Below are 15,301 nucleotides of genomic sequence, written 5' to 3' on the forward strand. Positions count from 1 at the left end.
TAGTACTTTTACTGTAATAAAACAGTAACTCCTTTTGATTTTTAATTTAGATTTTATCTACTTCCAGAAAGGTTTGAAAGCAGCTACTATTAAACTTGATATTAGAAAGGTCATTTTAAATGTTGCAGAATACACAATATCTTCACCTATTTAGCTTAACAAAACTAACAGAACAGTATGAAATTTTGCCAAACATATTCACTCTTATGAAATGGTGGTACAGCTTTTCTTTTCAGAACATTGTTTTTGTTTTCTTACCTGCAAAGATTCTTCTCTCATCCCCAGTATGTGAGGTATGTTTTGGGAAAAACATTAAAAGCAATTTAAATGATTAAGCAAACTTCAGGCAAAACTGCTTAACAGACAAAATGACTCTACAACTAATAGGGTTTTACATTTAGCTGGAAAGGACACTAAAAATAATCACTGTATATTTGAGTTTTTCCTCAAGACTTTTCTATTTTTGGAAAAATAATGACATCTCATAAAGGTGAAAGGCACAGAACTAAATGCTATCTTTTATTGTGTTTGTGCTATTATGACATACTACATCTTCTAATTTAGCAAGAAAGTGTCGGGAAGGTTATTAATAGATAATGATTACCATCGATACCTTAATGCCCTTAAAAGGCACAACAGACACTCTAGCTTTTCAATGCTTACATGTCCAAACACTGTTAATTCACAGCAGTGTGCAGGTGGTCCCACCAATGGTTAGTCCTTTTCTCCGAGTGTACGTTAGTCACACTGAGGAAGAACCTTAAGGTTTTACAAACCATCCTTAACCTTTTACCTAAATCTTTGAGCCTTATTAATTACTTGATATGGGCCCCCATCCAAAATCCTGCTGCTACAATTTTGGTCCAATTTTTTAGCGTATTTATGATCCTCAACTCTTTTAACACCAGACAAATTTATAATTAAGCTAGACCGACATACATATCCGCCAAAATGTCCGCAAGAAACGTTTAGCAAAAGCTATCAGAAGGCCAGGGTGAGATATCTCAGAAATGGCTTTCACTGCCCTGTGAGCCAATTATTTAAGTAACACCCGAAGAGGCCGATAGTTCTAGTTAGAACTCAAGCATCAGCTCTCCAACCGTCACAAGGGCGTTCATAAGGGCAGGGAGGATTTTAAACCCCAATTCATTCCCCCTCCCTGGGATGTAAGAAAACACCCACTATATGAAACTAGGCGGGGGAGGAATGCTGCAGCCAGCTGCTAGGGGAGCGCTCTGCAGGGAGGCCGTTTCCCTGAGTCACAGAGAGGGCGGGAGGCTGGGCCCATCTGCCCACGCCAGGTCCTCTTCCTAAGGGCCTCAGTTTAAATAGGCAGGGCCCACCAGGGAAGGGAGCAGCACCGCCATTCCTCAAGGCAGCCCATCAGCCACCGCAATCTTAGGAAGCTCCACGCTTCCCTGAAACTCGTTCTGCATTCTGGCAGCACTCCGCCGACCTTCCAGACCACCATCACGTGCACCCGGAAGTACGTGGGTGGGACCTAAAGCGCCCACGGAAGTGGCGTAGTCTACCCTAGTCGCATGATGTGGCAAAATGCAAAAAGGAGGGGGAGGGAGGGAAAAGCCGGAGACTGGGGAAAGTGATGAGTCTAAAAAAGTAGTCCCTTCGCTTCCTCTGGTTACCCTCGCAGCAATAAGCGAAGCTTTGAACGCACTGCGTCCTGAATTCCTGCGCCCGTTGTATCGCGGCACTCCGTGGAGGGGTACATAAGACGGAGAGGGGTGAAGTGACTTGGGCGGAGTTCTGTCGCCGGGATCCCTCCGCAGGGCTCAGCCGTTTCCGGAGTCTGCGCTGCGCCCGGTTCCGCCATTGCGGCTCTCCCGGACCCTGGAGCCTCCGCCCCCGACCCGAGCTCTTTCGTCTGCCTGCCAGTTTCCTGCGTCCCCGGAGAGTATCCTGCCGAGCCCAGCCTACCCCCTCCCTTTTCTCCTCCTCTCCCTTGGAGAGCCCGGGCAGCCACTGCCCCGCAGCCCCAGTGACAGGAGGAGACCATACCCCCGACAGCGCCATGGCCCAGATTCTGCCAATTCGTTTTCAGGAGCATCTCCAGGTGCGGCTCGGCCAGGGCTAGTGAGGGCTGTGGAGAGGGTGGTAAGAAGGAAGAAGCTGGAGTCTGGGCCCAAGCAAAGAGCAGGATCGGAGGTGGGGGGGTATTGGTGTCTGGGGTAGGTGTTGGATGGCGGTGCTATCTTGGAAAGCTTAAGTGGTTAAATGGTGTGGGGTTTGGATGGAAAGGACGAGAGTAGGGGTGCAAAGGGCAGCGGGGCCAGCCTAGGGTTCCAGGGCCTTTCAATCTTCTCTTACCCGGTTGCAAGAACTGCGCATACTAACTATCCCCCCCCCCTCAGTTTTGTTCAGTTCATTCATTTTGGTAGGTCAGGGGTTGGGGGGGGGCAGGATTCTCCCGCGTTTCTTCGCTGTTTCTTCCGCATTTCTTCCGGAGCAAGGATCTCATCGCTTAGGCCATTGTAGGGCTGTCACCTCCCATTGCTCTTCTGTTCCCTTTCTCCACTCGTGTCTGCATCCAGGAGTTGTGGGGCGGGTGGGTTGGGGAGGAGCAACCTTTTTTTTTCTCCTCCCTTTGCGGTTCTCAACTAAGAAAGACGCCTCCTTCCCTGGGTGGCGGGGGGGGGGGGGCGGGAGACGGCAGTGGCTTGCCTCTTGCCTTTCCCGAGGCAGTAGGATCAGGTCACTGAAGAAACCGAGGGAGGATAGAATAGGGGGACGTATTTCTCAGGGCGGTGTCACTCTCAGAGTGCGGTGAGGTCAAGGTCCCTAGAAGAACTCGCTTTTTTTCCTCTTTCTTGATTTCTTTGGGATGGTGTGGTTCTTATCCCCTCTTTGGTTCTAGAAGGTAGGAAAGAGTTATTCAGAGGTTTATCTTGGGGTCTGCTGGAGTTTAGCAGTTAGTTGTGGGCCTGAGTACCTCCCTCCCTCAGGATTGCCTGGAATTGAACGGAGCCCTGGGGATAGAGCACACCTGCTCTGAGATACGCTACAAGGTTATTTGGTCTGTAATTTGTTTCCTTTTAGTAGGTTCTAGAATTCTTCCCCATGGTGCATTATCCTGTAGGCAACACACTGTCTTATCTGGCAGCATGCCATGGAGGGCCCAGACAGGTGATTGTTGGAAAGCTTGACTGAATTAAGTCTTTCCTGATCTGATTTTTTTTGTTCACCAATCTTGGTTTCACTTTTGCTGAAATAATTTATTCATATTAATTTTCTTCTCAAATATCCCTTAAAGAGGCCTGCCTCAGCTCAGTCTTCTGAAAGGCTAATTTCATGATAAAAGATGCCACGGATTGACATGACACTAATATTAGTGACCTTTTGGACATTTTACCACTGAAGGTTAATTTTATTTACTTTCTCCCATTGGTGTTAGTATGCATAAAGGATTCTTGTTAGTAAAAAAGTTTACTATTCAGACTTTCAGTAACATAATTTTATATTTCTTTACAGGTATTATCATTTTTGCTTACACCATCAAGAAATTCTTTTTCTTTAAGTCTTGAAATGTAATGAATATCTTTACTCAAAATGAGTTAAGTAATGCTCTTTCTTCAGTCATCTATCTGTGGTTTTCAGATCATTCATCTGAAGTGATGGAACACTTTTATAATAGGTTAAAAAAAGTTAAGTGACAAAATAGATGCAGAAGTTATTTATGCTCAATTTTAAGTTTTAATTACTGTGGTTACTTCTGTTAAAGTGTGGTGTAAATAGATGTGGAATGTTAGGAGTTCAGTGTCCTTGAGTGTGGACGAAAACACAGGCTCCTCACACTACCATGCATCTAATGGGTAATCTTTCTGCAGACAGATGTTTGTAAAATTGTCCACGAGAAGCAGGTACAATTGCTGTTTGTAAGGCAGAGATATAACACACCAGTAAATCTCACTTCTTGACTCGTGGTGGTTTGGGCAATAGCTTTTCATTTTTATTAAAGAGGAAATAAGAATTGCTAAATAATATCAAAGATTGGAATCCAACCTTGTCACTAATTGAAGACAGACTTAATATGAGTCTGACTTCTGAGGGATTCAGAATTTCTGCAAATACTTGAGTGAAGCCATTTTCTTCTCAAATAATTCGAAGAGTTGAGTGTAAAGCAGTTTTTCAATTACACTTGGAGAATTCAGTCCTCCATATTTTAGAGTGATGTGCCATACCTGAACTTAAGCCTGCTATTGTGACTGTAAGCTCCAGCTCAGTGGTTTTCACCTGGTGTGCCACAAGAATTTTTAAAGCATGCAGTATCTATTTTGTCAGGGGCACTGACCTTGTTTCCTTTAGCTTGTCATAGAAAAAAATGACAGCAGCCAATGCAATAGTAGCAGTCCAGTGTGAATAAGTCAACATTATACTATTTTTTGTCAGATCAGCAAAAATTATTATTTTTTTGGCCTGCTGTGGAATTTTAGTAATTAGTTTGTGTGCCATGAGATGAGAAGGGTTGAAAATTGCTGCTCCAGTTGATAATGATTAATTGTGCAAAGCCCCAATTGCCAACCTTTTCCAAGATCTATATATGTCTCCTCAATTTTTATCCTCTCCATTTTAAAAATTAGGAGGGATTATTTTAATTGGCATTTTAGGTCTCGGACCTCTGAGTCCCTGACAGTTAGCTAAGAAGCAGAAAACACCCCGAATACTTAGGGAAAAAAATTAGGAACAAGAATTGAGGAACTTGAATGTAGAGTTAGCTTATGAAAGCTTTGGAAGGTGAACTGTATATGAATTAATTTTTATAACATGTAATTACTTTGGGCAGCTGAAGGATCTGTCATTGGGGTTTGGGACTATACAGCAAATGAATATTAATAGTTTGTTGTGAATTTTTTTTCCTTTTTTAGGATACTTAGGCTGATAGGAGTCAATAGGTGAATGCTTACTTGAGCAAGATAGAGTTACAGATTCTGGAAAAAAAAATCCTAGGCCATACGTATAAAATGTTGCCTGCAATTCTCAGTTTTTGGCACATTAGGGGCTATATCTTTATGCCAATTGATACATTCCATTGTATCCCAGGTTACTTGGGTCTGCAATACCACACCCCCCCCCTCCCCGTTCTTTTCCCCTTAATCCATAAATGGGCCTGGAATTGTGTTGTGAGTTGAATGGTAGGAGTTCCTGCTATGGTTTTGGTTTGCAGAGAGAAAGCAATGCTAAGTATGAGTGGGATATGCTATGTGCTTACCCATACTGCCTGAGAGAGGCAACTGCCTGGAATTATGGTGCAGTCTACCCTGGGAATAGCTTCCAGGTTTAAGATGGATCAAGTTTTTCAGAATTTTCCTAATGGTCAATGTACTCAGCTTAAAGGGGTGTAGATAATTCTAGTGACCCTGCTTTTATTCTTAGGAAATAATTTAAGATATGGAACCGTGTGTGTGTGTGTAAAATCTCAGTCATTTTCATTTTAGTAAGCAGTAAAATACCAAATACTGATTTCAGGAACCTCAGTCTATGTTACTGAATTGTATTTCACAAGACGTTTTTTTCTGTCACTGTTATCAAAGTGGTTTTTGCTTTTTGGGGGTTACTGTCCATTAGAATTTTCTTCCATGATGTAAACTTGTACTATCTACGTAGGGATGTTGAACACTTGAAATGTGGTGAGTGTGCCTGAAGAGCGTTTTTACTTTTAGTTCTTTTAAATTAATTTAAATGTAAATAGCCACAAGAGTCTGTTGACTGACATTGGACTGCACAATTATAGGCCATACCGATGTGCTTGGTGAGAATGAAGATTTATCTGACCACCCACAGTTATTTGCTTAGAACATTTTGTTAGCTAAAATTAAAACATTGTTTGAAAGTGTTAGTTGAATACTGTCTCTTGGGGAAGTGGTGATGATGAACAATGACTAATGAATGGAGGGAGCAGCAGACTTCTTGTGAGAGCCTGTTGTATCTTATGAATATGGCTGGCTAGTTTCAGGTCTGCATTTAATCCTCCGATTTTTTTTCTAATTTTTGAAAATTGATTTTAGAGAGACAAAGAAACATGGATTTGTTGCTCCACCTATTCACGCATTCATTGGTTGTTCCCTGTATGTGCCCTGACCACAGATCAAACCCGCAACCTTGGCAAATTAGGGCGATGTTCTAACTAACTGAGCTACCCAGCTAGGGCTCCTGTCGTCCTTAAACAGTTGAAGAAAGTGACACTCAAACACAGTGTCCGAATGGGATTTGAGCCTAGGTTTACTGACACAAACTATTTCAAAAAAGAAGAATGGTTGGCCCTAAGAGAAGTTATACAGTATTCTATATGCCTTTTTTGGTTGGACTTTGTTCTAAGAAGTGATCTCTCTACTGGTTTAAAATATGTCTAATGATGTGGTGTAGTAGACAGAATGGGGGCTTGGGGGTTGTCAAGATCAGTGCTGTCCAATAGAAAAATACTAAGGGCCATATATGTAATTTTACATCTTACAAGGTCATATGAAAAGTAAAAAACAGGTGAAATTAATTTTAGTATGTTCATGTAACTTAGTATACCCAAAATATTACAATTTCAACCTGTAGTCAGTACAAAATTTTCAAATGAAACATTTCACATTCATTTTGGGGGGAAGTTACTGAATTTTCAAAATCTGATGTGTATTTTACACTTAGAGCACATCTCAGTTCAAACCCTATTTTCATTGGAAATATTTTATCTGTATTTAGCTTTTATAAAATTTACAATCGGAAAGGCAGATTTGTGAACCTAGGTTATTCCAAGCATGCTTAAGTTTTCCATAAATAATCGACCATCAGTAACTTTAATTTTAACTAATTTAAATTTTAAAATAAATTCAGTCACAAGCCCTGGCTGGTGTAGCTCAGTGGATTGAATGCGGGCTGGGAACCAAAGGATCACCAGTTCAATTCTCAATCCGGGCACATGCCTGGGTTGCAGGCCAGGTCCAAGAGGGGACATGCAAGAGGCGACCACACATTGATGTTTCTCGCCCTCTCTTTCTCTGTCCTTTCCCCTCTCTCTAAAAGTAAATAAATAAAATTAAAAAAAAAAATTCAGTCACAGTAACCACATTTCAACTGCTTAGTACCACATATGGCTTATGGAATGTGGTTACAGTATTGGAGACTGCAGGTTAAGATTAACCTCTTGTTTCTTCTGTGTGAATAGGCGTAACTGCCTCACAAAGTTTATGTGGCGGTCTGAGATCATGTATATGAAAAGTGTTTGGGTGTAGCACTTTCAGAGCCTTCGTTGTCAGATATATAATTCGTGTCCTGTACCTTTTATTCAGGTATCTTGGAACCAGTGACTCTGTTTAATTTGCATACCTAGATTTTTATGGCTCATAAATATTTGTTATATCCACCTAATATCTGAGTATTTATCATATATCAACAACTGAGTTAGCCCAGGAACAGAGCGGTGAATGAGACTGAGCGCAGTTACTGTGGTCGTGCCTGCATCGATGAGTTGACAGAGGCTGTCCACACAGTTACCGAATGTTTAATACTGTTCAGAATTTAATACAAATATTAATGATACAAAACTGACCCTGCTCTGAAACTGTGCCCAAAAGAAAGAATGTTTTAAACCTTGTACTACATACCATGAGCACTCATTATGTACCCTTGGTACATTTTTAGTTCATGTTTCTTGATCGGAAAAATGTAAGACACCTAACCGTATCTGGTAAAATACTCACCAGTCAGGGTGTTTTGTGGGATGCTGGTCAGGCTTTTGTTTTTGTTACATATTTCCTCCTATAAGATGGTAGTGTTGAAGTAAATGTTCTCATTTAGATGGGAAATGAATTCATTGCTGAGAGATACTTTAGTCCTATATATTAAAATGAGACCATTTCTCCAAATCATTTACACACATGCCACAAAAACAAGACTACTTCATAAATCAATTTGTAAATCATAGCAAAGTTTATAGCTCTAGGTAAACTGCCCGTCTCCACCCCCACCAAGTGTGTCGGTGGCTAATGCTCTTAACTCAGTAGGATGGAAGCAGGTTCGGAGCTGAATGTATTACACAGAACCCATCTGTCAGACTTGGATTTTGTGTCTTCCGTATTATGAAAGACACGATTTAAGATATTTTGTCCTAGTTTAGTGGGAATAATATCTATCAAATCTTAATTGCCCTGAAATCCACAAGATCAAAATAAATAGCTGTTTGAGTACCTACTGTGTACCAAGAACACTCCAAAATGTTTTATGTTTATGATCTCATTTCAATAGCAAGATAGTCCCTTCAGGGAAGTAGAGTTAGACTTTGCAGGTGAGGAAACAAGTTCATAGCATTTAACTTGCAGAGTCACACAGCTAACAAGTAGGTTTTCAGACTAGTACTTGCTCTCTCCAGTGTGGTACCTTGCCTCCTTTGGTGAATGATCTGTGTAATTTGAACCATAAAGTATACCACAGTTTGTTTATATACTGTGATGTTCTTTGATTGTACACATTCTACTAGTAGTTTATTTTTAGGTCAATAGTTTTTATATTTGAAAAGTAGGGGCCAGTGAGCCAACATTTGATTTTTTTTTATGCCTTAAACAATTATTTAGATCATGTTTTTAAAGGGCTTTATCCATGTTCCCACTAGAAGATTGTACAGAATGATTGGGATCAGATGATTTACTTGGAACCAGGATTATCTATATCCTGTTCATAAGGCTGAACTTCTTAAACTTCTCCTCAGATATTTCCTTGATGACAAGAGAATGAATGTGTTCCAGCCACTTGTGAAAGCAGGAAACTTCTGCTTTCTGTTTTACTGTATTATGCATTCTTTTGTGTTTATACTAATGTAAAAGTTGAATAGAACTGTAGGAAGCTAATTGTGCTTAGGGAGGAGGAAAGTGGGAATAGAACATGCTTGCTCAGTTTGACTAGCATAACCATTGAGGGGAAATGATTCCAAATTTGTAGGGTTGTGCTTGGGAAGCAGAACATCCAAGTATTGTAATATTAGTACTTCCTGTTCTGAATCATTGGGTAAATAAGGACATTTCTTTAAGTTTTAATTAAGTAAATCAGATTTTAAAGCGTATAGCTGAGAATAGGAAATGAGTCCATTAAGATCTTTTCATCACATTACAATGTTTTAAATTTTGCAGTGTGCTTTTGTGTAAAATGTCTCAGATATTTAACCCAAGCTCTATTTTTTTAGCTTTTCTCAGCTACCTCATTTATTAAATTAAAGTAATTCATTCTGCGCTGGAGGGGTGTCTGTCTCCCTTTATCCAGTTGAGTTGAACGTATGTGCCATGCTAAAGGAAATAGCCACCGCCTACCTAGTTATGGAAGTTTTTCTTTTTTTTAAGATTTTATTTATTTATTTTTAGAGAGGGAAGGGAGAGAGAAAGAGAGAGAGAGAAACATCAATGTGTGGTTGCTGGGGGCTGTGGCCTGCAACCCAGGCATGTGCCCTGACTGGGAATCGAACCTGCAATGCTTTGGTTCGCAGCCCACGCTCAATCCACTGAGCTACGCCAGCCAGGGCCTTGGAAGTTTTACACCATACTCTTTCCTCCTCCTCATTTTCAATATCTAGTCCATTTCTGGAGTAGGGAGGGGAAGAACTCTCACACTGGGGGTGCTGGCTTTGCAGTTTTTGATGACTCCCATCAGTTGAAATTGTGGGAATCTTAATAGATGAAAAATTGGAATTGGGTTGAGAGTTGCTTTCATCTATTTCTGACCAGCTGCTCACCTAAGAAGGAGGGCTTAAAATCCACCAAGGGCCTGGCAGGATAGCTCAGCTGGTTACAGCACTGCCTCTATACGCCAAGGTTGTGAGTCGTCTTTGGTCAGGGCACATACAAGAATCAACCAATGAATGCATAAGTGAGTGGACCAACAAGTCAATGGTTCTCTTTCCCCCTTCCTCTCTCTAAAAATCAATAATGACAATAATAACCCCCAACGTGGACAGAGTAAAGCCAAAGATTATTCATATACACTCACCTTGACAAAGAGATGACTTTGGATGGATCTCATTATTTGAAATCGTCTGAATTGGTAAGAGGTAAATTTAACACATCTGATAATTATTCCTCTTTGTATGGCCTCACAATTATAACTGTTGGATGTTATAAGCAAACATTTTAAATATTGCTCAAAAAGCAATTCCTTAGCGAGCGGTATGTTTCTAGAGATCATAATCCAAGCAAATGGAAACAACTTTCATAATAGGCAAGTGGAAATTCGAGGCATGTTATAAAATCCCCATGGTTGCACCATAATGGATTAAAAACAAAAACTTTGATGGGATGGAGATGACTTTCCAGTGCTGGTGAAGACACTGATGTAAAAAAAATGCCTATGAGTTTAAATAGAATGGTTTCTGAAAGGTAAAGAGTACAAAAATATTTCCAAATTAATTATTTTATAATTTAAATTATCTACATAAGCTAAGTAAAATAAATGACTACTTGAAGTATATATTACACATATATAATTCCTAGGAGTTTATACTTTAATGGGACTAAAAGCCTTTTTAAATTGAGGTAAAATACACATAACTTAAAATTAATTATTTTAAAGTGAACAAATTAGAGGTATTTAGTACATTCACAGTGTCGTACAACCATCACCTGTATCTAGTTCCAAAAGCTTTCTCATCCTCCCTGAAGGAAACCCCAGAGCCATCAAGCAATCTTTTCCTTCCTCACTCCTCCTGTCCCCTGGCAACTACTAATGTGCTCTCTCTCTGGATTTACCTGTTCCTATAAGTGAAATCATACAACATGTGTCTCTAACTTCCTTCACTAAGCATAATGTTTGAGGTTCATCCATGTTGTACTGTGTATCAGTACTTCATTCTTTCATGGCTGAATGATACCTCATTGAATGGATATAGCACATTTTACTCTTTCAGCAGCTGATGGAAATTTGGGTTTTCTCCACCTATTGGCTATTGTGCATAGTGCTGCAATGACCATGAATGCATACGTTTTTGTTTGAATACCTGTTTTTCAGTTCTTTTGGATATATACCTAGGAGTTAAATTGCTGGGTCATAAGCTGATTGTATGTTTTAATTTTTTGAGGGGACACCCAGTTGTTTTTCGTAGCAGCTGCCTCATTTTACATCTCCTTCAGCAATTTATGAGAGTTCCAGTTACTTTAGCATTCTCTCCAACACTTGTCCAAAGGTGGGTTTGTTTTTTTTTGTGAGGGGGAGGGGCTGGAGAATAGACTACTTGGGAAATGAATACCCTATTTGGGCATATACGATATTTTTTTTAGTTCTCTTTGTTCTTTCCTAAGCTTAGTAGCCCCACCTTTCCTTAAATTGTGTGTCCTACTTTAGATGCATTTGCATTTCTTTGGAGATACTACATATATCCGGGCCAGACATGCATCCCTGTAACCTCAAGGCCCTGTTGTAATTGCTGCATGCCTGTTAATGCAATGAATAGAAGAGACCGTATCTACTGTAGAATTCTCTGTGTATTAGTACAGTGTCGCATACAGTAGCTGCTCAGTAATTGTTTAAATGTGTGATTATTGGAAAAAGTACTACAGACCTAGGAAGAGACAAGAAAATACTTTAAAAGTTTTTTTCCCCCTGCTAGAACTGGAAGAAAACTTTAGAAAACGGTTGGCATCATTTGAGGCATGCAAAAAACACTTGATAAAATATAAGCAGACCCGTGAAGATAAAGGGGTGAAAGAACAGAACATGTACAGAAACAGTTGATGCTGAAGAAAATTAGAAGCAGAATTGCCCTTGTGGAAATCTGCAATGTGAAAGATTAACCTGATTTTTTTTTAAGATTTTAAATTTAGAGGAAATTACAGAATTAAATACAAAACCAAAATAATTGGAGTGGAAGCTCTTTTCAGACAGTGGAGGAGAACTTTCCTGACATGAAAGAAAGAAGATGAAAGGGTTTGGTGTTTTGAACTAGGCTGGAGAAGTTTTAGTGTCATGTATTAAAAGAAATCTACAAGTGTCCAGGGCACACCCTTTTCCTGATAAAAAAAATCAAGCCAATCTTACTTAGTTTTTAACAGTGAAACAGTATAGGGTTTTGAGATGATGGAAAGTTCTTTTCTTTTTAGAGGAAGAGCTACAAATTGTGCCCTCAAATCTCTCTGAGCCTGACACCTGTTTTTCCCCCTGTAGTTTAGTCCCTCAGTAGTAATGACAAATTTACAGTTTAACATAGAGTAAACAAAGGAGACAATTTAATATAAAAGTTGTACTTAAGTAACAGGTTATAAAATACTGAATTGATATTAAGTCGCCAAATAATGATCAATAGGTATTAATAGAAAATAAACCGTGGTCATATAACCATTTTAATTGTTGTTTTGAACTCCCTGAATTTAAGATTTTTGAGATAGTCTGTAAGTGTTCGTGCTGAGTGTTACTTCTTCATTCACTCGATTGAACTTGAAACTTCCGGCATTTACGTTCACAAGGAAGCATTCCAGTGACTCAAAAGTAAAATAAAATGGTTCTGGTCTTGTAATTTGTAGCACCTGAGTTCTGATCATGCTTTAAATGATTGAACCAGCTAGGATATTGAGTGACAGCATGATGGCTAATTTCCTAGCAGATCTGTCAGTACAGGCTAGAAAAATACATGAATATCATTGATGAGGTTGAGCTGAATCACTGGGTTCCCACTTAAAATAACGTTTTGTGAAGTCTGTAAGTGGTGTCACAGGATGAAGTTTTCTTCAGGACCTTTATAGTTTTAACAGTAAGGAAACTGACCGGTTGTTTTAGTTATTACACCAGGAAACCGTGCCCTTGCTATCTGCCCAGGATGACATTCAGATCATCCTTTAAAGATCTTTATGTTAAGTCAGCACTAAATATTGTAATCTTGAACCCACAAAGTAAGCCTCATTTCTGATTCTTTGAAAGGAAAGTTTGGATAAATTCTGCCCTTGACCTGCATCCCCTACTCCTGCCATGCAGATACACCTGTGAAAGCTTTGGTAGCACTCAGGTACTGTGTGCCAGCTGACTAGCTTTTATCTGGGAAAAGGCATTACCTTGGAGAGTCATGCCCATCTGTAAGATTTGGGGCATAAAAACTTCCCTGTATTCTCCTGCAGCTTGGCTAAAATTGATATGTAATATTTCATTTACTTATGAATTAGTATTTTTCTAAGAATGAGTCATATTTAAAGTTTTTAAAATTTCTAGTCAATAGTTACAGGAAGGAAAAATTCTCTTTGAAAAGTCTGATAGTTTACCAAAGCTCATAGTCTTTAGTCCCTGTCTCCAACTGTGTGGTTCCTTCCTGAACATATTACTTAACAATTTGAAGTGCATGACCAGAGTTAAGAATTCTAAGAGCCAGGGATTGCCTTGCCTCAGACCAACAGGGAGTATGAACAAATCCGTATGTTTAAGTGTGGGGTCAGCAAGGATTAAAGGCGTATTTATTTGTTGCTGGAAATGTAGAGCCTACAGAAAACAATGGCGGGTATCCTGTCGATGGAAGAAGCAAAGGAATGCTGCATTTTCAGCATTTTTCTTTATTTCCTGTAGAAGACAGCAACTGCAGTTTTTATCTGGCATTCTGCTAGTTTCCTGGAAGGGCTTAATGAAGTAACTACTGTCAGCATATTTTTTCACTGTGATTAATACTAGTGAAGGTAGAGGATGGGAACTTTTAAAGGAAATTATGATGAGTGAAATACTTGGGATAGGAAGTTAACCAAATCTTCAAGCACTTAACTTAAAAATATCTGTATTGGGTGGCATCCAAGTATGAGCAGGTCTTTCTAAAATTGTTGACTTAACTCTCTGGTGGTAACACCTATTAAGTCTTTATCAAGATACAAGATTCATTTACATAAACAACTGAAATAGGACTATACATAGAGCATTTACAGAACAGCTTCATCTGAAATACAGTAGCTCATACGTACTTCCTTTTCATCCTAATTCAGATGAAACAGGGAGGAAGGATCTGGAAAGTGTAAAGCCAAGCACTAATTTTGAAACATAAGTCCTTAGTAATGCTGGCATAAACACCAAGTTTTAATGTGTTCTGATTTTCAGCTGATACAGCTGGTAAATGAGTTCTGTTCTGAGTTTACTAGTCATTTATTTGGAAGCAAACTCTCCCGGTATGCTTATAAAAAAGTCTGCTTTCCTCTGAGTGTTCCTATCGGATCAAATGTAAGAACTGCCGGTTGAAATTAGTAGGCTCAAAGCAAACCTATTACTGCATTAATTATGTGATGTTTTTAGGCATAAACACAGTTGTGGTTGATTGCTGAGCTAGTGACTGTGCTAATGAAGAGTCTTTAGATAGTCAAAGAATTGGACAATGAAAAATACTGTGGTTTTACTTGATTGTATTGTTTTATGCTAATTTTCATTCAATCCCTTGAACGATATTTTTATTGTTAGATCACTGGTGTGCCCTAATGTTCTGACTTACCATCATCGCTGGGTTTCCTCATTTCATGATGTATGAAAGTTCTAGCTATCTTTAGTGACATATGTTTTGAACAAAGCAAATCAGTCTGCCTTTCATTTGATGGTATGTTGTTAGAAGCATGACATCAGAGCCAGTCTGTTGTAGAATAGGATATGTCATAGGATACTGTAGTCCCAGAACTACATACTAACTGGAAAAGGACAGAAATCCCTAAACTACAGAGTCCTTATGTGCCCCCACACTGCTCTAAGTGTTTGCTGTGTGTTAAATCACTTTCATGCAACACCCAAGTATTCCTTGCTTCTCTTTAAGCAAAGATGGACGCTTTCTCTTTTGTGTTTGCCATATTGACAATAAAACCAAGTACAGTTTCAAAACCAAGACAGGAAAGACACAGCTTAAAGAGTTGAAAACTGATGAGCATTTAGCTTAGATTTCTGAATCTAATATTGCTGAAGGTAAATTTTTTTTACCATATTTCTTTGATCTTAATATAGTCCTTTTATACTAACCATTTTCAAAATAGGAAAGTCATCTTAAAGTTGTATATTCTTTCCCTAAAAGTTGTATGTTCTTTCCCATGCATCTTACAGTTGTATATTCTTTCCCTCATGATACTGATGAACGCCTTAGAAATTGAGGCAGTTGTAGCTCACCAAGCACAGAATTGCCCGAAGAAATTGCATCTTACTACATCTGCACGTTCTCAGTCCGGCTCAGTCCCCAGACCTCTGATTTTTTTAATATTTAATGATTTTTTTTAGAGGAAAGAGGCACCCATACTGAGGAGTTTTTTCTTAGGATCTTCCTTTTGCTAGCACTGAACTTTGCAGATTTTTTTCTCCAAGCCTTCAGAAAATATATGGACTCTGAAACCTA

General features: G+C 39.3%; 1 protein-coding gene across 2 annotated transcripts in view; it reads left to right on the forward strand.

The window, feature by feature from the left end:
- Nucleotides 1-1,669: 1,669 nt before the first annotated feature.
- CLTC (clathrin heavy chain) overlaps nucleotides 1,670-15,301 on the forward strand; it is a 61,026-nt gene continuing 47,394 nt past the window's right edge. The window contains exon 1 of one of the 2 annotated variants that reach the window (XM_045835721.1): nucleotides 1,670-2,071. In XM_045835721.1, coding sequence (XP_045691677.1) covers nucleotides 2,030-2,071 — 42 coding nt within the window. In that variant the 5' untranslated portion in view covers nucleotides 1,670-2,029. The remainder of the gene's footprint in view (nucleotides 2,072-15,301) is intronic. The other variant, XM_045835720.1, reaches the window with a different exon arrangement.

This window comes from Phyllostomus hastatus, unplaced genomic scaffold (assembly GCF_019186645.2).
Source record: "Phyllostomus hastatus isolate PE091 unplaced genomic scaffold, TTU_PhHast_1.1 phas_contig_210, whole genome shotgun sequence".
NCBI lineage: Eukaryota > Metazoa > Chordata > Mammalia > Chiroptera > Phyllostomidae > Phyllostomus > Phyllostomus hastatus.